The sequence below is a fragment of the Diabrotica virgifera genome, chromosome 9, assembly GCF_917563875.1.
Source record: "Diabrotica virgifera virgifera chromosome 9, PGI_DIABVI_V3a".
NCBI classification, from domain to species: domain Eukaryota; kingdom Metazoa; phylum Arthropoda; class Insecta; order Coleoptera; family Chrysomelidae; genus Diabrotica; species Diabrotica virgifera.
In genome coordinates, this window is record NC_065451.1 from 192,108,677 (window position 1) to 192,135,363 (window position 26,687).

The 26,687-nt window shown below is 34.1% G+C and overlaps 1 protein-coding gene across 2 annotated transcripts in view; it reads left to right on the top strand.

Moving 5' to 3' along the window:
* The window catches only part of LOC126892900 (titin-like), a 38,370-nt gene extending 15,278 nt beyond the window's left edge, over window positions 1-23,092 (top strand). The window contains exons 2-4 of one of the 2 annotated variants that reach the window (XM_050662733.1): window positions 2,494-2,538; window positions 15,588-17,411; window positions 17,978-23,092. In XM_050662733.1, coding sequence (XP_050518690.1) covers window positions 2,494-2,538; window positions 15,588-17,411; window positions 17,978-20,775 — 4,667 coding nt within the window. In that variant the 3' untranslated portion in view covers window positions 20,776-23,092. The remainder of the gene's footprint in view (window positions 1-2,493; window positions 2,539-15,587; window positions 17,412-17,977) is intronic. The other variant, XM_050662734.1, reaches the window with a different exon arrangement.
* The last annotated feature ends 3,595 nt before the right edge of the window (window positions 23,093-26,687 follow it).

Below are 26,687 nucleotides of genomic sequence, written 5' to 3' on the forward strand. Positions count from 1 at the left end.
CGAAAATTGTTTCATTTTTTGGTTATTTCAGGTTGAAATATTCGATTTGGAATTGGACAAATAAGAATAATTTTTCATGAGCTTCAACTGTGCTTTTACTGTGTCGATATACTTCATGAATAAGTACACCATTTTCTGTATCTTGCTACATTTTTGCTACAAATATTTTTTCGATATCTAATATTTAATTCGATAAATACTTATTTTTGAGTTATTTGCGAAAAACCCGTCTGAAAACGTTGTTTTTTTTTTTAAATAAACATTTTCACTCGCAAATGGCTTGAAAAGTATTAGCATAGATAAAGAAACTCTATAGAAGAACAAAAGTTGCTTATAATTAGTCAATTTATACATTTCCGGACTTATTTTAAACGTATGTTTTTCACCCCAATGAGGGGTGTCACCCCCCAAAGTAAAATTAACCAACGGCATAAATCCAACTTTGAAGTGAAGTGTAACTAGAACCTAAATCCAAATTGTCAAGCAAAATAATGTCGTGACGCTGATAATTTCACTCCAAAACTGTCATTTACTGAGCTATTGGTGTATTCATGCATTGTTTATGACGATTTACATTTTTCATCTTTATTGGTAGATAATAAAATAGAACAAAAATTACTAAATGATTACATTAGTATTATTCTATGAGATGAACCACTTTCTTCGTGCACTATCTACTATCAGCGAATATATCCACAATTTTATTAATTCGGATGGACAACTTCATTTTCAATACTGCACTGCTTAAAAAACGTATGTATGCAAATAATATAACAACACATTTTTTACATATATTAGACAACAAGATGGGGTCCTTGACATATTGGGGCTCTTCCATAAGCTTCATGCTGCGGAGGCCTCTGTTACGCCTCTGGATAATTGTATCGAAATACTAAACGTAGGTAAAGGTTAAAGAGAAAACCCATTTCTAGATTTAGAAATATTGTTCTAAAATTCGGCAAATTGCAATTCTCAAATCTTGCAATAGTCACGTACAAAGCATTATAGTTTATTGTCGTTACCATAAAATTTCGGTAGGCCGGAAGGGATTAAGTTTCTAGATATTATGAGATGATTCACTTGACAAATTTAGAAATTTAGGTTTTTAATTTTAAACACACAACTTAAAATATTGTAACAATAACATATTTTTACATAATATCAGATGACAAAATGGGGCCCCAAAGCGATTGGGGCCCCCCCGCAAGCTTCACGCTGCGGTGGCCTCTGTTACGCCCCTGCTCACGGGCCTAGTGGTAAAATAGGCCATGGTTCTAAGATTTCTCTAAATGTGTTAATTTGGTGTATGCATGATTGGTATAGTCTGAAGCCAGCTTATTCCTTCTTTAACATTGGGTGCGTTCGGACGACCACAGTGGCTGGACAGCTGAGTAAGCGATAGCTGTCAGACGACACTGCTGGAAGTCAGCCGCTGAGAGATTTACTAAGGTTTCCCTATCAGCGCTGGATACAACCACTAAGCTGCTTTGTGCTGACAGTCAGCCCCTGTGGTCGTCCGAACGCACCCATTGGTTTCAAAATGTTTATGAAATGGTCTTTTATAATTATTGCTGTTATTGCTGTAATATATAGGCCCACGTACCAAAAAAGTTAATTAATAGCAAGCTGAAAATTTGTTAATAGCTTAACGGTGTCTAGTCGGCAAACTTTGATATACGGAAACACTGTAACAGGGGAAGTTTTAATTGTGGAACATGTTACGTGTTTCGAATGGCAGACTACGAAAATGTCCCATGTATTTTGTCGGGAAGAACTTCCAATTGATTTGTTACCCATGCAAGAATCAGACTGCTATTTACCGCCAATATAATACCTGTCATTTGACATGTTTTACGTGTCGGACTTATATTAAAATGCCCAACATATTTGCGGGACAAACATTTTTTCATATATTATAAATATAAAGTTTGCTATTGAATAAACTTAAAAACAACTCTTGCTAGTTTTCACAATCATAAACTTGTTAGGATGACACGTTACACAATTAAAATCACGTTTCACAATTAAAACTTCCCCTGTTCCAGTGTTCCCATACATCAAAGTTTGTCCCACTAGACACTGTTAAGCTATTGACAAATTTTCAGCTTGCTATTAATCAACTTTTTTTGGTACGCGAGATCCAGGCCTAATATTTATGGTATTCAGAAGTCTAATTCCTCTCTAGTTTTCACAATATCGTTTCATCATGTTTTGAGTCTTGTTATAAGTGCCGTTTTGTATTCTTTTAAACATGATTCCTACTCTATTTTCATGTCTTCCTCCGACTGTTTTACCAGAATATGTGTTGTCCCGTTTCATTCCACCGTGTCTCAATCAGACCTAGTATATCAACTTATATTCTTTCATCTCTTTGCAAATTTGGGCCAGACGTCATGCTTGTGTATCATAGTTTTATATTCCAATATCTGATTCTTGTAAAAGAGAATAATTTAAAACCACTTTGCATTTTGCTAACATTTTTTGCTTTTGCAGTAGATTGCTTCAGTAGTACGAGTAGGCTTAGCAGAATAATATTAGGTTTGTAATTACATGCTTTCTTTATGAAATAAAAAATACAATAAACAATCTTATTGATTTATAAAGATTACGATTTTACTAATATATCATATAATTATTACCAAACAAGTTGATAATGATTAGATAGATAATGAGAGTTGAAAAAAAGAAAATAATATGAATAATGAAGTTAAACAAATATTTTTTACTTTGTGTCTGCAAAGAACACAAAAATATAGAAACTGCAAATTTATAACTTTCAAACTTTCGAGTTTAAAAAAATAAGTTTTTGCTTATTGTATTTTTAAATCATACATATGTTTGTGAATTGTTTACGTTTTGATATCTAACAAATCAAATTAAATATATCTCAATGCCTCAAGACTATATTTATATAGATTGACGACAGCAATAACAACTCCAGGTGCACATCAATAAAGAGGTAAACATACAGGGTGAGCCATGAGGAACTGTACATACTCTTAACTCGTATTGAGGGGAATACTATGGGGCATAACAAATGGCCATTAAAAAGTGTCTGGTCCCATTGTTTAGTAATATACAGGGTGTCTCATATTTTGGTCAAACGTTATACTATTACCACCTAAACAACTGATTTATTCAAACTGAAAAAAATCAGGTCGTTTTAAAAAATATATGTTCTTTTTGTTCATAGAAAAATTTTACCATGTATATAGTTTTTGAAAACGCTAATAAAAATTTAACAAATTAGACAAATAGGCAATTAAAATGGCATATTGTTTTTTGTTCCCCCACGATTATTGTATTTTAAATTATAGTCCTGTCGCCAGGGGGTACAACGGCCTCCTTAATTCAGATGGACTTACCCAAGTTTTTTATGTATTTTGATCCGTAGAACACGAATTTTTTGGGTAACAGTTGATCCGGATGTCGATAAGATTGTTATAAACAAAGAACTTGAGGAATTGCATAACAGCGATTTTTCGCAAAACAAAACATTTTTTTGTATTTTTTGGGTGATTCTCAGCAAAAAATGATCTTACAAGTTTCTTCGTAGGATGCATAGTTTTCGTGGTAAACGCGGTTGAACTTTCAAAAAATCGAAAAAGTGCAATTTTTGAACCCGAATAACTTTTGATTAAAAAATAAAATAGCAATTCTGCTTGATGCATTTGAAAGTTCAAGTCAAATTCTATTGGTTTTGATTATTTGCATTGCTAAAAATTAAGTTTTTATTTGTTAAACAAAGCCATAAACACATAGTGTTTCCCGTGCCCAATGCATGCGTTTTAATGTAAGTAATCTACAGCTACGTAGAAATTGTCAGTATGCGCGCCTACTCGTTGGATTTTAAATGAGAAATGCATTGAAAACATCATTCAATCACTATGTGTTTATAGCTTTGTTTAACAATAAAAAAAAAGAATATGTGTGTACTTTGTACGCACGTAAGAAGATATTCTTCTATTATATAGGTAATTTAAACGAAGTAAATATACTTAACAGGTTATTTGTATTTTATTTAAAAATTAAACTAACTTTCTTATCTACCACTTTCAAAAAATTTTTATTAAAATAACGAAAAATAAAAAAAAAGTATGAATCGTCCAGGATTAGAACCCGCGACCTTCCGTGTGCTTCCGTTCTCTGTCCCACCGCTCTGCCAACTACGCCATCGAGCCACTTAAATTGACACGTAAGTTTCGGATATAATTACACAACACGGCGACAAAGTGTAAAAATGTTATGCCTACATATTTTATTATTTTACTACAGGGAAACACAAATCCAAAAACACAAGAATTATAATAAATAATACATTTCCTAAAACCACTAATATATTCTTTTAATGATTTATTTGCACGGTTACAGATACATACATACCTATCTTGAAAGATTAGCAATGAACTACATACTGTCAGAACTACATACTGTCAGTGTGCGCAGGCGCGTGGTTCATGTACAATTTTACCCTCAATCGATTCGCCGCTAAAGAAGAATATCTTCAAAAATTAATTTTTAACAATGAAAGTAATCAAAACCGATAGAATTTGACTTGAACTTTCAAATGCGGTAGGCAGAATTGCTATTTTATTTTTTAATCAAAAGTTATTCGGGTTCAAAAATTACAATTTTTCGAATTTTTGAAAGATCAACCGCGTTTATGTCGAAAACTATGCATCCTACGAAAAAACTTGTAAAAACATTTTTTGCTTAGAATGACCCAAAAAATACACAAACATGTTTTGTTTTGCGAAAAATCGCTGTTAAGTGATTCCTCAAGTTCTTTGTTTATAACAATCTTATCGACATCCGGATCGACTGTTACCCAAAAAATTCGTGTTCTACGGGTCAAAATACATAAAAAAAACTTGGGTAAGTCCATCTGAATTAAGGAGGCCGTTGTACCCCCACTGACGACAGGACTATTAAGAAAAAAATCAAATTTTACTATGAATTAAATGCTTAGCAAACTGAACCACAGATTAAAAAAATGTGACTTTTCTTGTAAAATTAGGTACGTATATGTTTTTGGACAAGTACTGGGATAACTAGGGTATTAACATAAATGAACGATATACACATCACTTACGATAGATGATATTTTATTAATAACAGAAAAAAACTAAAGAATTACAAAGAATCATGGTATAACTAATAATTACAGTGGCACAAACAAGAATAAAGCAAGTAAATGAGTATACAGGGTGTTTCATTAATAATTGTCCATATAGTAACTGGAGAAGCCTTAGCACAAAATACGAAGATTTAACCTAAAACACTTAACTAAAATGTGGTTCCTTACTAAGTTACAGGGTGTTTTAACTTAAAATTTAAAAATTATTTTTGCTCAGCATTTTAAAACTATTCGACTTATCCTTTTCATACTTGGCAGGAAGTATGGGTACTATACAAACTACTAAATTATGTTAAACAAACGTTTGTGGCTATTACCAGAGGCGTACGACGAGGGAAAGTGAATGGTTGACCCTTTCCAAATTCTACGCCACTGGCGAAATTGCTATTTTAGTTCAATTTTTGGATTCTCCAATACTTCCTATGGAAATAATATATTCTTCATTCGTAACGATAAAGTCATTAGTTTTCGAGATCTTTGAAGTTAAAAAGGAAACGACACGGTTATTTTGATTAATGTATTTATTATGTTGCTTCATTTTTATTTTCAAATATCTCGAAAACTAATAATTTTATCGTTACGAATAAACAGTATATTATTTACATAAAAAGTATTGCAAAATCAAAAAATTACACTAAAATAGCAATTTCGTCAGTGGCGTAGAATTTGGGAAGGGTTAACCAGCCACTATCCCCTATCGTACGCCTCTGGTAGTAGCTAGAAACGTTTATTTATCTTAATTTAGTAGGGTGTAGAGTACCTACACTTTCTGTCAAGTATGATAAGGATACGCCAAATAGTCTTAAAGTACTGGGTACAAATAATTTTTAAATTTTAATCATATGAATAATATCCCAAATTAATCAAAATAACTGTGCCGTTTCATATTTAACTTCAAATATCTCGAAAACTAATGACTTTATGGTTACCAATGAGGAGTATATTATTTACGTAGAAAGTATTGGAGAATCTAAGAATTGCACTAATATTGTAGTTCCTCCAGTGGCGTAGAATTTGAGAAGGGTCAACCATTCACCATCCCCTGTCGTACGCCGCTGGTAGTAGTTAGAAACGTTTGTTTGTCATAATTTAGTAGGGTATCTAGTAGTCGCACTTTCTGTCAAGTATGAAAAGGATACGTCGAATAGTTTTAAAATGCTGAGCAAAAATAGTTTTTAAATTTTTAGATAAAACACCCTGTAACTCAGTAAGGAACCACATTTTATTTAAGTGTTTTAGGTTAAATCTTCGTATTTTGTGCTAAGGTTTCTCCAGTTACTATATGGACAATTATTAATGAAACACCCTGTATATCATCATCATCATCCTCCAGCCTTCTGCATTCAAAGTTGAACAAAGGCCTCACCTAATTTCTTCCAGTTTTTTCGGACATATGCTTCCTGCAACCATTTCCCAGCAACCCTTTTGACGTAGTCTGTCCATCGTGTAGATGGTCTACCTCTACTTCTTATGTTTGCTCTTGGTCTCCACACTGTAATTTTTTGGGTCCACATCCCGTGCTGCATTCTGGCCGGCCCAATTAAACTTCAGCCATGCTACTCGTTCTATGTTATCTATGACGCCTGTTAGTCGAGGAAATGAAACATTTTGACTCGCAATTTTTTCGTCCAGCATGGATTTACTTGAAATTTTCACAGAAGGTAGGGAATAGTCCAAGGATCATTTTCTATATCATGCCGCTGTACGCTAAAACCTTGGGGGTGGTTGCCACCCCATCTCGGGGTGGGAATTTTTTATTACATTTTAACCATGCAAATCAATGTAAAAGGTAATTCTAAGAAAAAAATGTTTTTTGCATTTTTTTCGTAAAACTAATATTTTTCGAGTTATTCGCGCTTGAAAGTAACAGTTTTTCGATGAAAAATTCAACTTCTTTAGAGTCGAAAAATATGCATTTAATCAAAAAAACTGTAGATATCAATATTGTATCTTTTAGTAACACAAACCAAATTCTTTTTCTGTAATATCTTTCAGAACGATACAAACCGAGATACGGCATGTTAAATGTTAGCTTTTTTCGTCAAATGCATAATTTGAAATATTCAAAGTAAAATAACGGAAAAACTTTGCATTTTTAGAGGAAAACTTAGATAATCTTTTTTGAAGTATACAGTTAGACCTTTCAAAAAATAATAATAAAAATTTTCTAAGCCTGAAAATTAAGCGACCTATGATCAAAAAAGTCGGTACCTGCTTTTCTCTATGAAAAAATCAGTGAAAACAACCCCCTAACTACCCTCCTAATTAAAAATTGGTCTTCACCTTTTTGTAATTCCTTTTATATTTGTATTATCAATACAACCAAAAAGATTGACCTATATAAAAGGATTAATTTTAGAAAAATTGGAGTTTAGAGAAAAATTAATTTTTTGGAATTTCCCATTTTTCACCTTTTACTTCAAAATATCTCCGAAAATACTGGAGATACGAAAAAAATGATGAACTATTAAATTGTAGCTTTTTTAATAACTAAAATTCCCTTGTGCATAGATATTCATTACAGTGAACAGTTAGCGAGATATAGCTGTTTAAAACCTCTATTTACGAGCAAACACCCCCTGATTCGAGCCTTTTAAACCCACCCTAATTAAAAACTAAGGGATCTTACGAAATTTAGTTTACACAGTCTTATAACACTTCAAAAATCCTACAAAGTCATTTTTGAAAAAACTTTTTATCGCCAAAAATGAAGGAGCAATGTTTATAAAACGATTTATTTTTTTGAAAAATTCGGATAGTCCGCTTATGGATAATTTTCAACGTATGTATAATACCACAGAACCGGTTCGTATACTGGAAGATGACTAAAAAACTATTTGTATTTGTATTTGTACATATTTGGAAATTCGTATTTTTGTGTAAATAAATGTTTTTGTAATTCTTTAATTCTACTTTTTTTCTGTATAGACCTATTAAAATATCTACTTATAAAACTGTAATGTTATTAAGGGTGGCTTTTAAGGGTTGAAATATTATGATATTATATCCTAAAGTATAAAACAATCATTATTTAACCAATCAAAACCAAATTTTAACCCTATTAAAGCTTACAATGTTTTTATATAATTTTTGAAAATAAGGGGTAGTTTACACCCCTAAAAATAATAAACGCCCTTAGCATGATATAGAATATAAAGTACAGGGTGAGATGATCCTAATCCCAAATTTTTATGTAAATTGATGCAAGCCGAAATTATTCTTTTAGGATAAGTAAATTTTTTATATATAGCTCCAACAAAGGTAGTTTTAAGGGTTGAAATATTATGATAGTATATCTTAAAGCATAAAACAATCATTATGTAACTAATAAGAACCAAATTTTAACAATATTAAAGTTTAAAATGGTATTTTATAATTTTTTACAATTAGGGGTAGTTTTTACCCTTAAAAAACCAAAAGCGTACAACGGCTCAATATAGAAAATGAACTAGAGGGTGTTATGAGCCTAATCACAAATGTTTGTGCAAATCGATGCTGGACGAAAAAATTGCGAGGTTTTGCCATTTTTCAGCTTCATTTCCTCGACTATGTTATTCTTCTGATTTCTTTGTTTCTGACCCTTCTCTGAGTCAGTCCAAACAGTGACCGTTCCATTCTCTTTGGGCCACTCTAAGTTTGGTTTCTGTGGCCTGGGTTAACGATAATGTTTCAGCGCCGTTAGTCATGACTGGAAGCACACATTGGTCGAACGTCTTCTTTTTCAAATAATTTAACATGTTGCTCTTGAAGATGTCTGATAGAACTCCATATGCGGCCCATGCTAAGGTTATCCTTCTTTGTAATTCAGCAGTTTGATTTTCCCTGGCAATTTGGATTTCGTGCCCTAAGTATTTATATTTATGGACCAATGTTATGTGAGTTATGGACAAATAAGTATATATATCTAGGACAAATCACTAAAAATAAAGAAAATCAGAATCAAGAATTAAAAAAAAAGATTAGATTGACCTGGCCATCATTGGAATAAATGTCTTATATTCTAAATAACAGCCAATACCCCAATACCTAAAAACAGGTATTTTCAATCAACGTACGCTCTCTCTCCTCATAATACATATATGGCTCTCAGACCTGAAGTTTACAAAGAAAAATATGGAGAAAATAGCAAAGACCATGGAAAGACAATAAAGAAAAACCAATAGATCCATAACAAAACCAACCTGAGAGATGTCTCAACTCAAATAGCAAAGCTTAAATGGAAGTTCACCGTACATACTTTAAGGCAGAAGGGTGAAAGATGATTATACAAGACAGTGGAACCACAAACGAAAAAGGGGAAGACCACAAATGCGATGGTTGGATGATCTGAGGAAACAAGCCGGGTCACAATGGATGCAAAATGCCCAAAATAAGAGGGATGGAAGAAGGAAGAGGAGGCCTATATCTATGGATGGATGTTTAGGGATGACTAGATAGATAGGAGGCGGGAAACCTCATGCATAGCCTAGATCTCAAAATTGGCATTCTTGGCAAAATCTCTGATGACTGGACTATTATTACTCTTTAATAGGTAGTGTAAACTATTTCTGAAATCAGATACACAAAAATATTCAGAATGTTTTAGGTGCGGTAATTTAATCAATTTGATTAACGTCAAACACATATACTCCATCTAATTTACTTACCGTTGCACGTCATCCGTGTCATAGCCCGAGACGTCACATGATACCAACACGAAATATTTAGGCGGTAGGTGTGTTCTTTTTTAGAATCACTTTGCCGAGTACACTGGCGTTACAGCCACTAGGCATATTTTATTATATTATACGCGTAGAAATAATATTTAAAGATTTCTATTAATGTTAACTTAAAAAAATACACAATAATATGTTCCATTTAATTTGTATAAATGGATTATAAAGCGTTTTTATGAAGCACATTTGTTCGGAATACACTGTAACTATAATCGAACGAAGGTGATATTTTGGCATAAATTATAAATTAATTCTTGTTTTCTATTTTTAAAGCTTTTATTTATTTACATTGAATATTAATTTGTTTTGCTGTATATTCCACTTCCGCAAAAACTGTGTGATGGATTTGATTTAAAATGATTTCAATAATTTTTTGTAATTGGGCAACAATGTCAACTTAGATCTCTAACGTAAATAATGACGTGCAACGGTAAGTAAATTAGACGGACTGTATTAACCTAAAATTTTTGACGTCAAAAAATTGGCATAAAATTTATTTCTTTTGCATCACATCCAAGTGTTACATAAAATATGTATTTCCTGTATATACTGAAAGTTTTTTTATAACTATTAGACAATATCTAATTTTAGTAACAATTAATCAGTTACAATAGAAAGTAAAAAAACCTGAATAATTTGTCTTCTTCTTATTTTCTTGATAAGCTTCTTCCTATTCCTTCTTCGAATAGACTAAAACAAAGCCTTCTTTAGGCTTACACATGATGCAATAATGGAAATTATCAGTAACAAAAATTATGTAGAATTGTCAGTAAAGACTCTTCAGAAGAAGAATGCCTGGTTGGCTAATCCTATTTCTATGTATGACCATTACTTTGGTTTTTTTTTATATTTGTTTTTAAGGCATATTCTTTGCTCATTAGCTGTTGTGTTTTCGTTTTGAGGTTACTTTGGTCCACTCTGGGATATATTTTTCTCATTTCATCATTATTCTATTTAAATACTTCCTTTCTTTTTCTTAGCCTTTTATCGTCCACGTTTTTACATAGGCCTCTTCTAACTCTTTGCATCGGTCTCTATCCTGAGCAATATATTTCCAATTTGTTCCGGCTACTCTTTTCATACCATCATGTTCTTTCTTATTGTCACGGTCCCAGGCCGGTCCTGTCAACGCCAGAACTCTCTGGCGCCGAGGTGTCTGAAACCCTGTTCGTCGGCGAGACAGCTATTTACGTATCGGCATATCTTGACAATCACCGAATACACCTTTTTTTATTGCTTTGTAAATAATACATATCTTTCGATTTTTTTCTGGAAATCAGTAGAATAATTTTTATAACTATATAAAGAGACATTTTTAAAATTAGAGTTAGTTATAAATTTGTAGTCGTCGGTCGAGTAACATTTTTCGATGTTCGGACGCGAAATAAATGTAAATGTAAATTGTACATATTAGACATTTAGATAAATTGTTGTTTTAGTGTAATCTTTAATAAAGCCGTGGTTATTTTGTAACGAATAAAAATAATGCAGTATTTTAATGTTAAGTTTGTAAATTAGTGTTATTAAAGGATATAAATTCAGTGTTCTTTATTTCTTTAAGTGTAAGTTATTAAAAATAAATAAAGTCAATTAAATTAAACTTAGTGCCTAAAAACATAAATAATAAAATAGTAGAGTCAACCACGTAAAAAGACAATTACGTCACATTATCCTCCAGATATTGTATTATCTTTCTTTTTTTCTTGTTTTTACTTGAGTTTTATATTTCAATTTTAACTTGTCTTACCTTTTTCATGCTTATTTTGATCAACAATCAAAGGCTTTAATAATAACTTCTTCTTCCTCTTTATAAGCAATTATTCATTGGCAGGTTGATACCTCAGTGGAAGATTGTCACCACATCTTTTGCGCAGTCGTATGATACTTCCTCTGACAATTGGTGATCTATCTCTTGATATTTTTACCACACGAGTTTTCCCCATTCTGATTATGTGGTTATTCCATTCTTTTCTTCTAGTGAGTGTGTATTCGTTCGTTTACAAATTGTACGTTAAAATTTTTTCTAATGTATTCACTCCTCTTTATTTTCCTGTGATCCTTCTCAGTAATATCATATCTGCCGTTTCTAATTATTTGTATTGTAGCTGTGTCGGGTCTTGTTACTGATGCACATATCATTATTGGTCTTACACTGGCTTTATAAATTCTTGAATTCATCTCAGTATTAATATGTCGATTTTGCTATATAGTATTATTAAGGTATCATCATCAACAAGTACGCGTCCACTGCTGGACATAGGTCTCCCTCAGCTCTTTCCGTCTTTCTCTGTTTTGTGCGGCTTGCATCCAGTTGCCGACAATACGCTTCAAATCGTCAGCTCATCTGGTTGGCGGTCGTCCTCTGCTCCGTAGTGCTTCTTCTCGTGGCCTCCACTCGACAATACGTTTTGTCCATCGGTTGTCTGACAATCTGGCGACGTGTCCTGCCCAATTCCACTTGAGCGACGCGATTCTTTCGACGGCATCCGCTGTTTTTGTTCTACGACGTATTTCTTCGTTTGGGATTCGGTCCCTCAGGGAGACACCCAACATCTGGCGCTCCATAGCCCTCTGAGTTATGCGAATCTTGTTCACTACCTTTTTTGTGAATGTTAATGTTTCCGCTCCATAAGTGAATACAGGCAATACACACTGGTCAAAGATTTTCCTTTTCAGGCATATGGGTAAGTCCGATTTAAATACATATCTCAGTTTACCAAACGCTGCCCAGGCTAATCCTATGCGGCGTGGGAGCTCGCAAGTCTGGTTATCTCTTTCCAACCGAATTTCATGTCCCAAGTACTTATAAGATGCAGTCTGCTCAATATACATTCCATCAACAATAATATTACAATTTACCACCAGATTAAGGTATACTGTGAGTTTATTTGGTCTTTGTGCTTGATCTCCTACTTCTTTGTCCAGGTCTCCATAGGTAGAAAGTGCAATTCCAAGGTATTTTATTTCCATTACTTGTTCGATACTGATAAATTTCTACTTTATACCTGATTGGTTCTTTGCTGATTACTATTGTTTTACAGGGCTGTCACTACGATATTGGGGGCCCCGGGGCAAATGTGATCTGGGGTCCCTTTACCGGGAGGTCTGGGTAATTTACCCTCAGCGCAAGGGGGGTCCGGAAAATGTTTGATATTTCATCCCTTGAAAGCGCATTTTCTTTCCTATGTGAACATCACACTCTCTTCTTTCTTTTTTTTTTTCAGCATGTCCTGCAATAACTATAAAATTAGCAGCGCTAATGATTACAGCTTCATCTGTATCTGACATTGCGGACGGATTATCAACGAATGCATTCGTTCGCTACAATGTAAATGGTCTTACTTTGTATCGAACGAATAACCAAGCGAACACCTACGAATTCGTTTCTTCTTTGGTGTTCACTTTGATTTAAAAGCACCTTAAGGTGCCTTAAGCTACTGCAGTGTGAGCCAAGCACTGAAGCTGGTGGGACTGATCCTAATGTGTACATTTTATCTTATGTATACCTTTCTTTTCAATATGTGGTTCCTTTCACGTACCAAGATGTGGTCTGGGGTAAATTGATTAAGACAAAGTAGCTGGGACCTGGGATCCCTATTCCGGTTGCATTTTAGTTTTTATTTCGTCAAAATAACTAATTTCCTCAGTCACAATTTATATTTTTACGAAAGGTCTTGGGGGCCCCCTCTTCCAATGGCATTTTAGGTTTTATTACGCTGAAATAACTAATTTCTTAAGTAATAATTTAAATATTTATGTTAAGGTCTCGGGGGCACCAGCTTAGCTCAGGCCTCAGGGGCCCTGTTCTGTTCCAATTGCATTTTAGTCTAAAAGACTAATTTCCCAGTGAAAAATTAAAAATATGTTGCGGTCTTTTTAAAATTGTGTCATTTGAACATATTTCGTTGGGATCGGCTTTTCAAATACATATTTTTATTTTCCTCGTTAAAATCTATGCACGGGGCCCCCCTTGGTCAGGGGCCCCGGGGCACTGCCCCGGTTGCCCCAATGGTAGTTACGGCCCTGTTGTTTTACTTTTCTAAGATGAGATTATCATTATCAGGTGTATCTCGGTCACTAGTATCTTTAGCAGGCTGTTTGGTAATATTAAAAAAATGATTGAGCAAGAATACGAACTTCATGAAGTTGAACAGCAAGCAGGTCTTAGAGCTGGAAGATCTTGCTTAGACCACATATTTACCCTAACACAACTTATTGAAAAGAAAGTTGCAAGAAGCCAGGAAATACATCTTTTATTTGTGGATCTCACAAAAGCATATGACATGATTCCTGTGAGAAAGCTGTGGCAGTTTCTTGAACGATCTTCCTTAAATAGCACGATCATCACTGGAGTAAAACAATTCTACAATAAAGCAACATTAAAAATGAAACTAAACAACACCTAATCAGAAGAGTTTCCAGTAACAAAGATCTATTTAAATGAAGCACTAAAACACTGGAGAAGAGCTTGTTTAGGGATGAGAATTCAACTTGACGACGATACAACATTGTATACGCTACATTTTGCGGATGACCAAGTCGTAGTGCAGCGGGTAAGGAAGATTTAGAATTCATGACGAGACGTTTATTTCAAACCTATGCAGAGTAGGGCCTTTCTGTGAATAGATGCATAAAACGCAATACTTATGCATCGGGAATTAAGTAGAAGATCTAATATTTAACGACCATGAAACAATCAAGAACTGCGAGGAATATGTATATTTGGGAACAATTATCAACAAGAGTGGGCAAACCGAAAAAGAGATAGAGCAAGGAATCGTGAAAGGAAAAAGGATTATTGGATGCCTAAACCCGATGCTATGATCAAAAGAACTATCTAATCAAAGAAAACATCTCATCTTTAACTCCATCTTTAAAAGTATCTCTATGGATGCGAAACATGGCAACCTACTAAATCCCTGGAACGACGCCTACTTGCATTGGAAATGGACTTCTGGAGAAGACCGGCTAGAAAATCAAGGCTTGAAAGAATACAGAATGACCAAATCAGAAATATAATGGGAGTCAAGTCAACCATCATAGACTAAATTCAAAGGAGACAACTGATCTGGTATGGTCATGTAGAAAGAATGGACGACGATGGGCCCCCAAAGCAAATTTTAAAATGGATGCCAAGGGAAAGAAGGAAGAGAGGAAGGCCAAAACAATCCTGGCTACGCGGCATTCAGAAGGCAATGTCGGAAAGGAATCTTCACCCTGGCGAATGGAACGGCCGACGAAGTTGGAAACTAGGAACCGGAAAGCGAAAAACGCTATAAATAACCAGGATAATAATAATAATAAATTATCATTATAAATTCTTTTTTTGTGCTAAATCTGTGGACTAGTCATTGAAGACTATCTTCATCTTGTATTATCAATATTGCGTCGTTTGCGTAACAGAGTATTCTTACTTCTTTGTTTCACATTCTGTATCTATTTCCTTTGTTGACACTTTTGATAACTTCATCCACGAGTATACTGAAGAACATGGGGCTCAATTAGTCTGATTTTGCTGCCTTTAATAATATCAAACTAGCAAAAAGCAATGAGGCTGAAACGATATCCAAACTTAGTATGGTATCAAAAATATAACCAGATAAACAGATACTCTACAAGATTTTTAATTCACAATTGAATATGTCATGTGATCGAATATGTTCAGTATGTCTTTTTTCATAAATATAAGATTTTTCTATTGATTTTAAATAAAATCTCTTTTTTATCTGTTATAGCTCGTCCTCATGCTCCTGGAAAACCATTCCTGGTTGCTGAGGCAGAACAAACTCCCGATTTAGTCACCATACGCTGGATCAAACCACCTAGCGATGGAGGATCTCCAATTTCCGGCTACCTGGTCGAACATCGACGAACTGGTTCGCCACACTGGGTTAGGGCCACTCCGCTTCTCGTCCAACTCAACGAGCTCACCATCAGTGGCCTTGAACCAGGCTGGAGGTATCAGTTTAGGATCAGTGCTGAGAACGCCGTAGGTATTTCCGATCCCAGCGAACTATCAGAACCTATAACAGTAACACTACAAAGATCTGCTGTGACAGCACCAAGAATCACACAGGAATTACAGGATACTAGTGCTTTAGAAAACGAAAAAGCGGAGTTTGTGGTCCATTTTCTTGGCCAGCCACCTCCAAAAGTTTGTTGGTACAAAGACGCATTTGAGATTTTTAGTAGTCGAAGAATACGAATCCTTACTGAAAATGACAGAAGCGTTTTAACCATACATCAGTGCTCTTTGTCTGATGAAGGTGAGATTAAATGCACTGCTACTAATCGCGCAGGTCATGTTTCAACCAAATGTAAACTGGTGGTTGAAGCTCCTCCGACAGTTAGACTCCCAAGGCAATACGAAGATGGCTTGCTATTTGAAATGGGAGAACTGATACGACTTAAAGTTTCTGTTGCTGGACATCCGACTCCATTGGTCTTCTGGAGCCATAACGGAGAATCGATTAAGAATGACGATAATTACGAAATCGAATACGTCGATAATTCATCAATTTTGAAAATAACCGAAGCTAAACGAGAAGATAGAGGTGAATATTTGGTAAAAGCTGTCAACAAATTGGGGGAACATACACAATCTTTCTTAGTAACGGTAACAAATAAACCTTCTCCTCCAGGAAGAGCTAGAGTAGTAATGGCTTTGGGCAGATCGGTAACTCTATCTTGGAATATACCCAATGATGACGGTGGTTGTAAAATAGGAAATTATATCATAGAATATTATAGACTAGGCTGGGATGTTTGGTTGAAAGCTGCTACTAGCAGACAGCTTACAACCATGTTGGGAGATCTGATAGAAGGAAGCGAATACAAATTTCGCGTAAAGGCTGAAAGTCCCTATGGTATAAGCGAACCTAGCGAAGAATCAGAGGTTATATTTATTCCTGATACAAAAAGAGGTATTGTTGAACCACCTCCAAGAAGTAAAAGTCAACCAAGAGATATACCTGAGCCGCCAGTAACGCCAGCTGCTAGGAGGAAAAATAAACCGAGGTCTGCTTCTTCTACTAGGGTAGAAGAGGATCAGAAGATGATACCCACGACAGTTTCTAGTGCACCGCCAGTGCGTCCTATGCGCACCAAAGTAAAAAGTCCTACAAAGACACCAGAAGCTTCTCCGTTGCCACATAGAAGAGACTTAAATACTGTAGCCAATAAAAAAGAACTGGAAGCAAAGCTTAACAAAGAAATATTCTCTAGAGCCGACAGTACAGTAACTCGGGATATGGCTTATGGTAGTCCTGATATTAAGCTTAAAAAAGAAGTACCTGCTTCAAACTATTTAACATCTGCGTCATCTAATATGTCAAGTAGTTCTGGTGGAAGATCAAGCAGAAGTCCCAGTCCTAGTACAGAGAAAATTAGTGATCACAAAGTATACAAAGTTAAAATTGAGAAACCGCCTCGAAACGACAAGAATCTCTCTCCAAGTCCTCAACAGTTACGAAAGTCTAGATTATCAAGAGATAATAGCGAGAACTTAACAGGAAGTTCGGAGTTTATGTTAGTTCTTTATCCTGATGAAAATCAAAAGGGTAAGTAATAACAATGTATGTTTTTGGTTTATTCATTCATCTTCTTATTCTTCCTCACCTTTTTCCTCACTTTTATCTCTTATCGATGTGTCTCTCCTTCATCTTCCCTCTACAATAACCTTTTTCATTCTTTCAGGTGTTTCTAACTCTTTAGCCAGCTGTGCAGACCATCTTTCCTTTGCAGCAGCAACAGCGCACTTTGCTTCGCTCTTTACTACCTTTATCTCTTATATCTCTTTATCCTCCGCTGTTTTAGAGCTGTTATCTTATTTTCCTGTTGCACCTCATCATTCTACCACCAAGCTTCTTAGTCCCTAGGAGCATGGGCGCCCATATAAAACATTTTAGCGGGGGCAGACGTGAAGATGTTGCACATTACATTTTGTATACTTTGGATGTCAATATATAGTTTAAAGCACTCAAAAATTTAGGTGGGGTCACGCCCCCCTTGCTCATAGGTATGGGCGCCTTTGCCTAGAAGGCCCTTTAGCAAATGTTTTTCCTACCACTTCCTAGCAATTCTTAACAGAGCGTTGCATTATTAATGAATGGTTTCTATTTTTTAGGTCAATCAGACTTAGACTTCGAAGACTCAATTCCACCTCCAATGTCGTTGTCAGCACCAGAACTTGGAATTGAAGCACCCATGTTCACCCCAATTAAAACCTCTGCCAGTTCCACTGAATTATTGCATGAAAGAGCAATGAATCGATTATACGAAGCAGCCAAAGCAGAAGAACAAGAGTTAGAAAGAAGACGAAAATCCATCGAGATGAGAGGACTGAATATAGAGATTCCGAAAATTCAAATAAATTCCAAAGACCGACACGATAAATCCGGGAAAGATAAACTTGAGTTAGAAAGAGTAAATTCGATAAAAAGAAGATTATCTGGTGGAACAGCACAGCATCTTTGGACGAGAAGACATAGTCTTAAGAGTTATGATGATGTAAAAGGTGATACTATTATTGAATCACTTGAGAAATCTAACCTAAGTCCCGAAGAAAAGCGAGAAATGATGATGAAAAGGCAACGGTCCGATTCAGAGGAAATAGAAGAGCAAATGTTCGAAGAAATACGTTCAAAAATGTCAGTGGAAAAACAAGACAGCAAAGAAAAACGCAAGATCAATATTGCAGAAGTTGAGAAATGGGCAGATGACTATGTCTCAAGTACAGAAGATTCTTCTTTCGAAGAAGATGATGACGAAATAAATAAAAGTGATCAAAAATTTTCTTTTAACGAAACAGACGAAGAAGAAGAGACATATCATCCAAGAGAATTAAAATCCATGTCGTTTACCAAAGAAGAACCGTTCGAAATTTTAACCAAGAGAAAAGAACCACCCAGCCCAAATTTTAAACCCAAACCAATTCTGAAGAAAAAGGAACTAGAAGAAACGCTATTAAGTTCTCCTATAGGCTCACCAACATTAAAACGGGCTCTTTCGCCAATTCCTCCTGCTTTAAAGCCGAAAGATCGTCATGCTGCTTTAGCAGGGAAGTCACACACCCTTCCTTTATTGCAAAAAACTATTCCTGAAGAAGTTACTACCAGCCCTAGAATTAGATCAATATCACTTACTGAGAACGATGAAAACAAATCGGCCCAAAGAAAGAGATCATTTTCTTTATTACCTCAGGACGAACTTCTACCAGTTTCGGAAGAAAAACCCAACAATGCAAGAAAGAGATCTTTCTCTTTGTTGCCACAAGCTGAGCTTCTTCCTATTGAAGAGGATAAGCCGACCGTTGCCAGAAAGAGATCATTTTCTCTTATTCCTCCTGATGAACCAAGTACCACAATAGCTCCAGAAAGCATATACAATCTTAATCCGCCCAAAATGTCTTTTTTAATGCAAACTATTTCTGCGGCTGCTACAATCTCTGGAATAACAGCAGCAAGCATTGTCATACCAGATCGGCTTGTAGAGAAACAAAAAGATGCCGAAGAGGCTAAGGTAGTGGTAGATCACTACAGTGATATTGTTAGGAATTACGGCTCTAGAAGAAAGTCTAACGCATCCTTAAGATCGAGTTCTTCATTTAACAAAAGCCAAGATTCTTTGCAAAAAAGCAACGACTCTTTACCTCGGAAAAGCTTAGAAAGCTTAGCAGAAGCCAGCACAACGCCAACTGTCAAAACCACCTACCGTAGTAATGAAAAATCAAATCCTATACCTGTTTCCAACTATCATGATCCTTATCTGTCATATAGAAGCCCTCAAAGTAATCTTAATAAGCAGGGAAATGCTTTATCTTCAGTTTCTTCTTCTGCGGAAAGTGGATATCTTAGTTCTCAAAGCCAATCACCTTTGGCAGCCAACAAAGGAAATAATGCAACAGCAGACAAAACTCTTCGTGAAGGATCAGCTCCTAAACCAGTCTCTGTAGATCATAAGTCAAATTTGCCAATAATAGAAAAACAAAGTAATACTGTTTCTCCAACACCTGGAAAACCAATCAGTAGACCATTTTCGCCAACGTCCAAGGAACAAGTGGATCGACCATTTTCTCCCACAAGACAGCCTGGTAGACCTCTTTCACCAACACCCGAAAAAGAAATAAGTCCGCCATTCTCTTCTAGACCGTTTTCATCAACAACCGATGAGAAAGTAGATCGTCCATTCTCTCCGACAATGCAAACTAACAGAAGAGCATCAAAGCCTGAAAATAACCGACCGTTTTCTCCAAATTTCGAGAAACAACCTCCTAGACCCTTTTCTCCAACTACCAATAAACAAGAGGATGCTCCTTATTCAGATCTATCTTCTTCAAGAGAACCTCCCGATAGAAAAGTTTCGGCATCACCAGCTCGCAAACAAGAAAAACGAAAGGCTGCTTCTCCATATCCTAAAAATAGGAGGACATCACCATCTCCTATGGGATATAACGACCCTTATACATCGGAAACACCAAGTAAAAGGAAAACTTCTCCTTCTCCAATGCGCAGTAGAAAGACGGACCCCTCCCCGATGAGGATAAGACCACCAATGTTAAAAGAAATCATGACACAGACTTCTGAAGGTTTGGGATCAATGGATGAAAATTATCCAGAATTTTTACGGAATCAAAAGCTGGAAGAACTACACGCACAGGCAGAAGTTAAGGTGCATTATTTCGTTGATTATCTCACCGATTTGGCGATGTTTTCAGTAGCATGTTGGTTCTACCTGTTTAGTAATGAACTATTTGCCATTCCTGTTTTATTGGTACTGGCATATAGACAGCTGCAGGTGCAGTTTAAGCAGTTCCAAGACAAGTGTATACAGTTTCAAGATAGATGTAGACAAATTCCAAATAGACTAGCGAGCAAAGTTCCCAGATGGATGTTACGTCTAATGCGAAGAACGAAATCAGACTGAGACTGTGGTGTTTAGTGTTTTTAGGGTAACGTATTCTTTATTATACAGGGTGTCCCGAAAAGATTGGTCATAAGGTATACCACACATTCTGGGGTCAAAAATAGTTCGATTGAACCTAACTTACCTTAGTACAAATGTGCTCATAAAAAGAGTTACAGCCCTTTGAAGTTACAAAATGAAAGTCGATTTTTTTCAATATATCGAAAACTATTAGAGATTTTTTATTGAATATGGGCATGTGTCATTCTTATGGCAGGAACTTAAAACAAAATTATAGCGAAATTTGTCCACACCATAAAAATTTTATGGGGGTTTTGTTTCCTTAAACCCCCCCAAACTTTTGTGTACGTTCCAATTAATTCATTATTGTGATACCATTAGTTAAACACAACGTTTTTAAAACTTTTTTTCCTCCTAGCATTTTTTTATAAGCCAGTTTTTAACGAGATGCGGCTTCTTTTGTAATATGTTTACATAAAAATTTTATGGGGGTTTTGTTCCTTTAAACCCCCCAAATGTTTGGGTACGTTCCAATTAAACTATTATTGTAGTACCATTAGTTCAACACGTTGTTTTTAAAAAATTTTTGCCTCCTAGTCTTTTTTTGATAAGTCACCTTTTATCGAGATGTGGCTTCTTTTTCAAAATATACCTAATAATGTAAATTATAAATAAATTTTCAGATTATTAACAGGTCTCTATAATCGTACTTAACCTTATACAAATATGTGGTGGATTCGACAAATATTCAAAATATCTCGATAAACACTGGCTCATCGAAAAAGTACTAAGAAGCAAAAAAGTTTAAAAAATATTGTGTTTAACTAATGGTGCCACAATAATAATTTAATTGGAACATACACAAAAGTTTGGGGGGGGTTTAAGGGAACAAAACCCCCATAAAATTTTTATGGGATGCACAAATTTTACTTTAATTTTTTTTTAAGATGTTGCTAAGATAATAATGCCACAATGTCCATTTTTAATAAAAAATCTCTAAGAGTTTTCGATATATGAAAAAAATCGATTTGCATTTTGTAACTTCAAAGGGCTGTAACTTTTTTTGTGTGCAATATTGTATATAGGTTAGTGAGGTTTAATCAACCTATTTTTGACCCCAGAATCTGTAGTGTAATTTATGACCAATCTTTTCGGGACACCCTGTATATACCTCGGTATTGAGACGTCAACGCTCTTCCGGCAGGGATCTATGGAGGAGTATCACTGAGCCGCAAGTCCTTATTCCTTGCCGTACTGCTCCCCCATAGGCCGATCAGACACCAGTGTATTCCAGTCTAAGCCTCAGATTCTTACGAATTTTAAACTGTCGCGTTAGCCTTTTTTGTTTTCCGTTCACCAGGCCAGGAATTGAATTCTCTTTCATCACGGCGAAGTGATGCGTGATCTTCTTACGTGCGTACAAAGTACACAAACATTCTTTTTTTTTATAATTTTCACATGTTTTATTCCTGACATTTCTCTGCTTCTGGTCATGGTTTACACATGCCATGAAATTATCTTTTCACTCTGGCCATAAAGGTAGATACAACTTGGAGAGCATCATCAAAAAATTGAATATTCCAAGATTTGCTACCTTCCTATTAATCGTCTTCATATTTTTTTTTATTCCACAAAAGTAATTTGGCTCGCGAGTTTATAAATTGGTCAAATATATTACCATATAGCTCCATATTAATTTCCAATATGAATTTCTTTGCACCAACGAGGTATATTCTTTTTGGCATAAATATACCTATCATTTTCCTTGCCTGAACCGTCTTCTTCTTATATTAAACGATTGTAATTTCTATGATGTGGAGTCTATGACATAGAAAATATATTGTTTGTATTTAATTCTTACTTTCTACAATAAATCCTCTACATAATACCTAGTGTTACATTGGCTTTATATTTTCAGTCACACAATATTTACTACTGGGCTTCTTTATTTTACCAACCCTTCTTTACATAAAACTTTCTTTGGAAGATAAATTATTTAGGTTTGATTTTATGCCCCAGTGTAAGGACTGTTTCCAGATTATACTCTTTGTTTTACAATTTGATTCAACAATGAATATGATGGCAATTTCAATGACATAAATTAATTTGACTTATTTACACAGAACAAAGCTGATTACTGGTTATAACAGTCTATAACTGATGCCGTGAATAACTTTGTAACATAGGTACTCGTATTACGATTTTCTTAAAGTTTACCTATTATTGTATATCTAATTTATATAAGTTACTTATTTAGATTATTTAATATAACTGTACTCGAAATGTTATTGTTAATTGAATAAAATATTTTTATGTATTTGTTTTATACCTATCTACTTTATCCAACAAAAGGGACATAAGCATAATAACAAAAATTTACTGAAATCAAAGAGCACAAATTGTAATAGATGACAAACCCAGTTCAGAAATTGAAGTCAGGAGAGGAGCTAGGCTTGGATATATTATGTCCCCATTACTATTCAATGTAGGTACCTATATAGTGAATCCATTTTTGAGAAGCATTATTATGTGAAAATGAAGAAATAATAATTAACGAAGGAACTATTAACAACATAAGATATGGAGATGATACCATGATTATGGCAAGCTCTGCTGAACTACTCCAGCTCCAACTACTACCAAACAAGACAAGCATTTTCTGTATAAATATTAACTAAGAATAATATAAAACGATTAAATATGTGATAATAAAAAAGAAACAAATATACAAGCAAACATATTATATTTGGGAAATTTAGGTACCGATAGATAGAGTTGATCAATATCTAAACACCTAACAATATCAATCCCTAAACACCTGGGAACCTGGATTTTAAAAAATAATGATACAACAATAGAAAAAGAGCCAGGATTCAAATAGTAAGAAATGCGTTTCTAAAAATGAAAAAAACTCTTCAATAAAGACTCTAGATTAGAACTAGAACTAAGAGTAAGAGTTCTGAGATGTTATATACCTACTACTTGAAATCTGAACAAGGCTAAACATTACAGCAAGAACATATTAAATAAGCAACAGATAGTCAGATACAGAAGGGTAGGTAATTTAAATAACAAGTTTTTAATAACATAAATTTTAAACACGTAAATCGAGCCGCATTATTTTTTTCTCCCTTTAGTGCACTTTGTAATAGCTCCTATTCTATCTATTGATATTTTATTCAAGTATTTCTCTTTTTTCAACAAACATGATAAAATAATTTATGTCGTTTTAAATATTTTCTATATCCTCAAAATAAATTAAATAAATAATTGTGCTCTCTGCATGTGTAATATTAATTTCCTCTTTGAGCGGTAATAATAATACACAGGAAAAAATAAAAAATATACTCTTCTATTATAGGTAACTTTCAATAGGTACATACGATTTTCAATAGTTAAAACATGTTCTCATAGATGGAGATATAATCAATCACCAGCAGAAAAACTGACAAAAATAAAATAATATATTATGTACACGTTTTAAGGGTATAGTGAAATGGGGGGTTCTTTGTATCAGGATTTTCATGTGCATCAAAGACATAGATAAGGTAAGTCACGCCATAAGTATTTTATATAATATTTTGTATTGACTATCAGGACCGCGTTTAGGTCAATTGACGCCTTAGGCAATTCTCTAGTAGCCGCCCTTAAACCATGTACCATTTTTTCGAAGAAAAATTGCATAAATTTGCAAAAACACTAAAAATGGATTTAATCTACGATGTGTATATACCTATAACAGAAAAAATTGTCATTCCAGTTCGATCACATCAGACTTTTTTTCAAAAAAGACTTTTCAAAAAAAAATTTTTTTCTTGACAAAATCGACAAATTGTATGTTCTTGCGTCATACTTGATGAGAAATTATTTTTAATTCTTGACATTTTCGAAAATTACCTTTCAGCAGACACGTTGGCACCTGGGATGCCCAAGTAAATGTGCAAAGCAATGTCAAAATTAGGGAAAATATCTTTCAATCCACTTAGTGCAGTCACTGAAGGTTTTCACCTCCGATATCGTTGAATCTCCATCAATTTTCATGAAAATTGGTGAGTAGTTAGAGGATACCTCAAGGAACAAAGATGACATGATGCCAACTTGCGCTTTTACCGTGGTGGTGAATGCCACCCCTTCTCGAGGATGAAAATTATTTTTTTAATAATTTCATAAATCGATAGAGAGACAAATTCTAAGTGAAAAATAAAACATACGCCATTTCCACAAAAATTAAAATTTATAGTAATCCTCAGAAGACTTTCTTTATATTAGCATAAATAATGATTTCAACAATTTTCACTGGTTTAGAATGCATATTAAAAAAAGATATTATTTAAAAAAAATCAGAATTTTTAAAATTATCGTAATTTTCATTTTCTTTTGATAATAACTTCAAAAATACTCAATATACGTAAAAAGTGATATATGTTTATATGTATGTATAACCAAATTTTAGTTTTCTCTGTATCAAATATTTTAACTTTATATAACTATATAAAACTATATGGTAAAAAATAACCGAGATAGAAACGTTTAAAGTTTAAATTTTACTGCGAGAACCATGTAACCGGGGCCATTTAACCTTTTATTTTTAAAAAAGTAAGGGGTTTAAAAGATTAAATTCAACGTGGTTTAATAGTCAATAAAATTAACTTTCAAATGATGTTAAGGCAAACCTGATATCGTAAAAATTAACGGAGGTATTAAAAAAAAACAATAACTTTTTTTTGGAAAAATTCTTAAAAGATAAATTTTGAAAAATATTTGGTGCATAAATTTTAATGCTATCAACTTGTTCGGAGGCTCATTTGATAGATATTTCTAAGTACTTTGACAAATTAATGTTTAATAAGGTTGTGTTATAAAATGCATCATTTTCCCGTTATTTAAGCTTGAATACTTAGATTTGGGTACTCGCCGAAAAAAATATATACATTCAATTACCTATAACTCACTTTTAGTTAACATTAAAAGGTCTTTTCAGTAAGAAGTTTATTTCATTTTTATTAGAATCAATTTTCGTAGTAATAACCTTTTTGTAAAATCTTATATTTTTTTAGTTATTTATGAAAAATCGGTTAAAAACACGCATTTTTCTCACAAAAATTACAATCTTTTTCTATAACAAACGTTTGTTATTTATAGAAAAAGACAGAAAATACAAAATAAGTGATTGATTTGATCGTTCATGGGTATTCTTTCATTTTTCCGACTGTACTTAAGATAGAGAACGTAAAATATTATTTACTCTATATTTAAGTCTTCTTGTCAAACCAAATTAATTTTTTGTAAATTTTTTCTATTTAGGGATTGTTTGCAAGGGTTGTACGATTCTCAAGGGGATGAAAATGAGTTTAACATGAGGTTATTGTGATAGAAAACACTTCACAATGTCACTCTTTATTATTAAACACGGTTTCTGTCGATAAAATGGCTCAATGTCAATTTTTCCATTAAGGGGTTGTTTTCACCCCCTAAAAATAAAAAACAGAGTTCGGGTCAATATCACTTTTGAAGTTAAGGGTAAGATAAGCCTAATTCCAAAATCTCATGTAAATCGGTTATAGTAAAAAATTTCGGAGGTAAAAACCTATTTTACGTTTCAATGACTGCACTAGTTATATTTTTATTTGATATGTTTTTATTCCAGCTATGAAATAAACATCTTTGTAAAATGAGTTTTTTTTGGAAATCATTTCACAACCCATTCAGTTCTTTAACGCGACCTACACTTTGGGAATTACTGCAAGAGAGTAAAAGGCTAGGGCTAGGTTAGAAAAAAACAGACAATTTGCCTAGATACAAGTTGAAAAAAAATAAATAAAAATAAATAAATATAGTATTTTTCGTACATACTCTCGTATTACCCCTACACAAGATTACGACTAATTAGGATCCATATTTCGGCGACGATT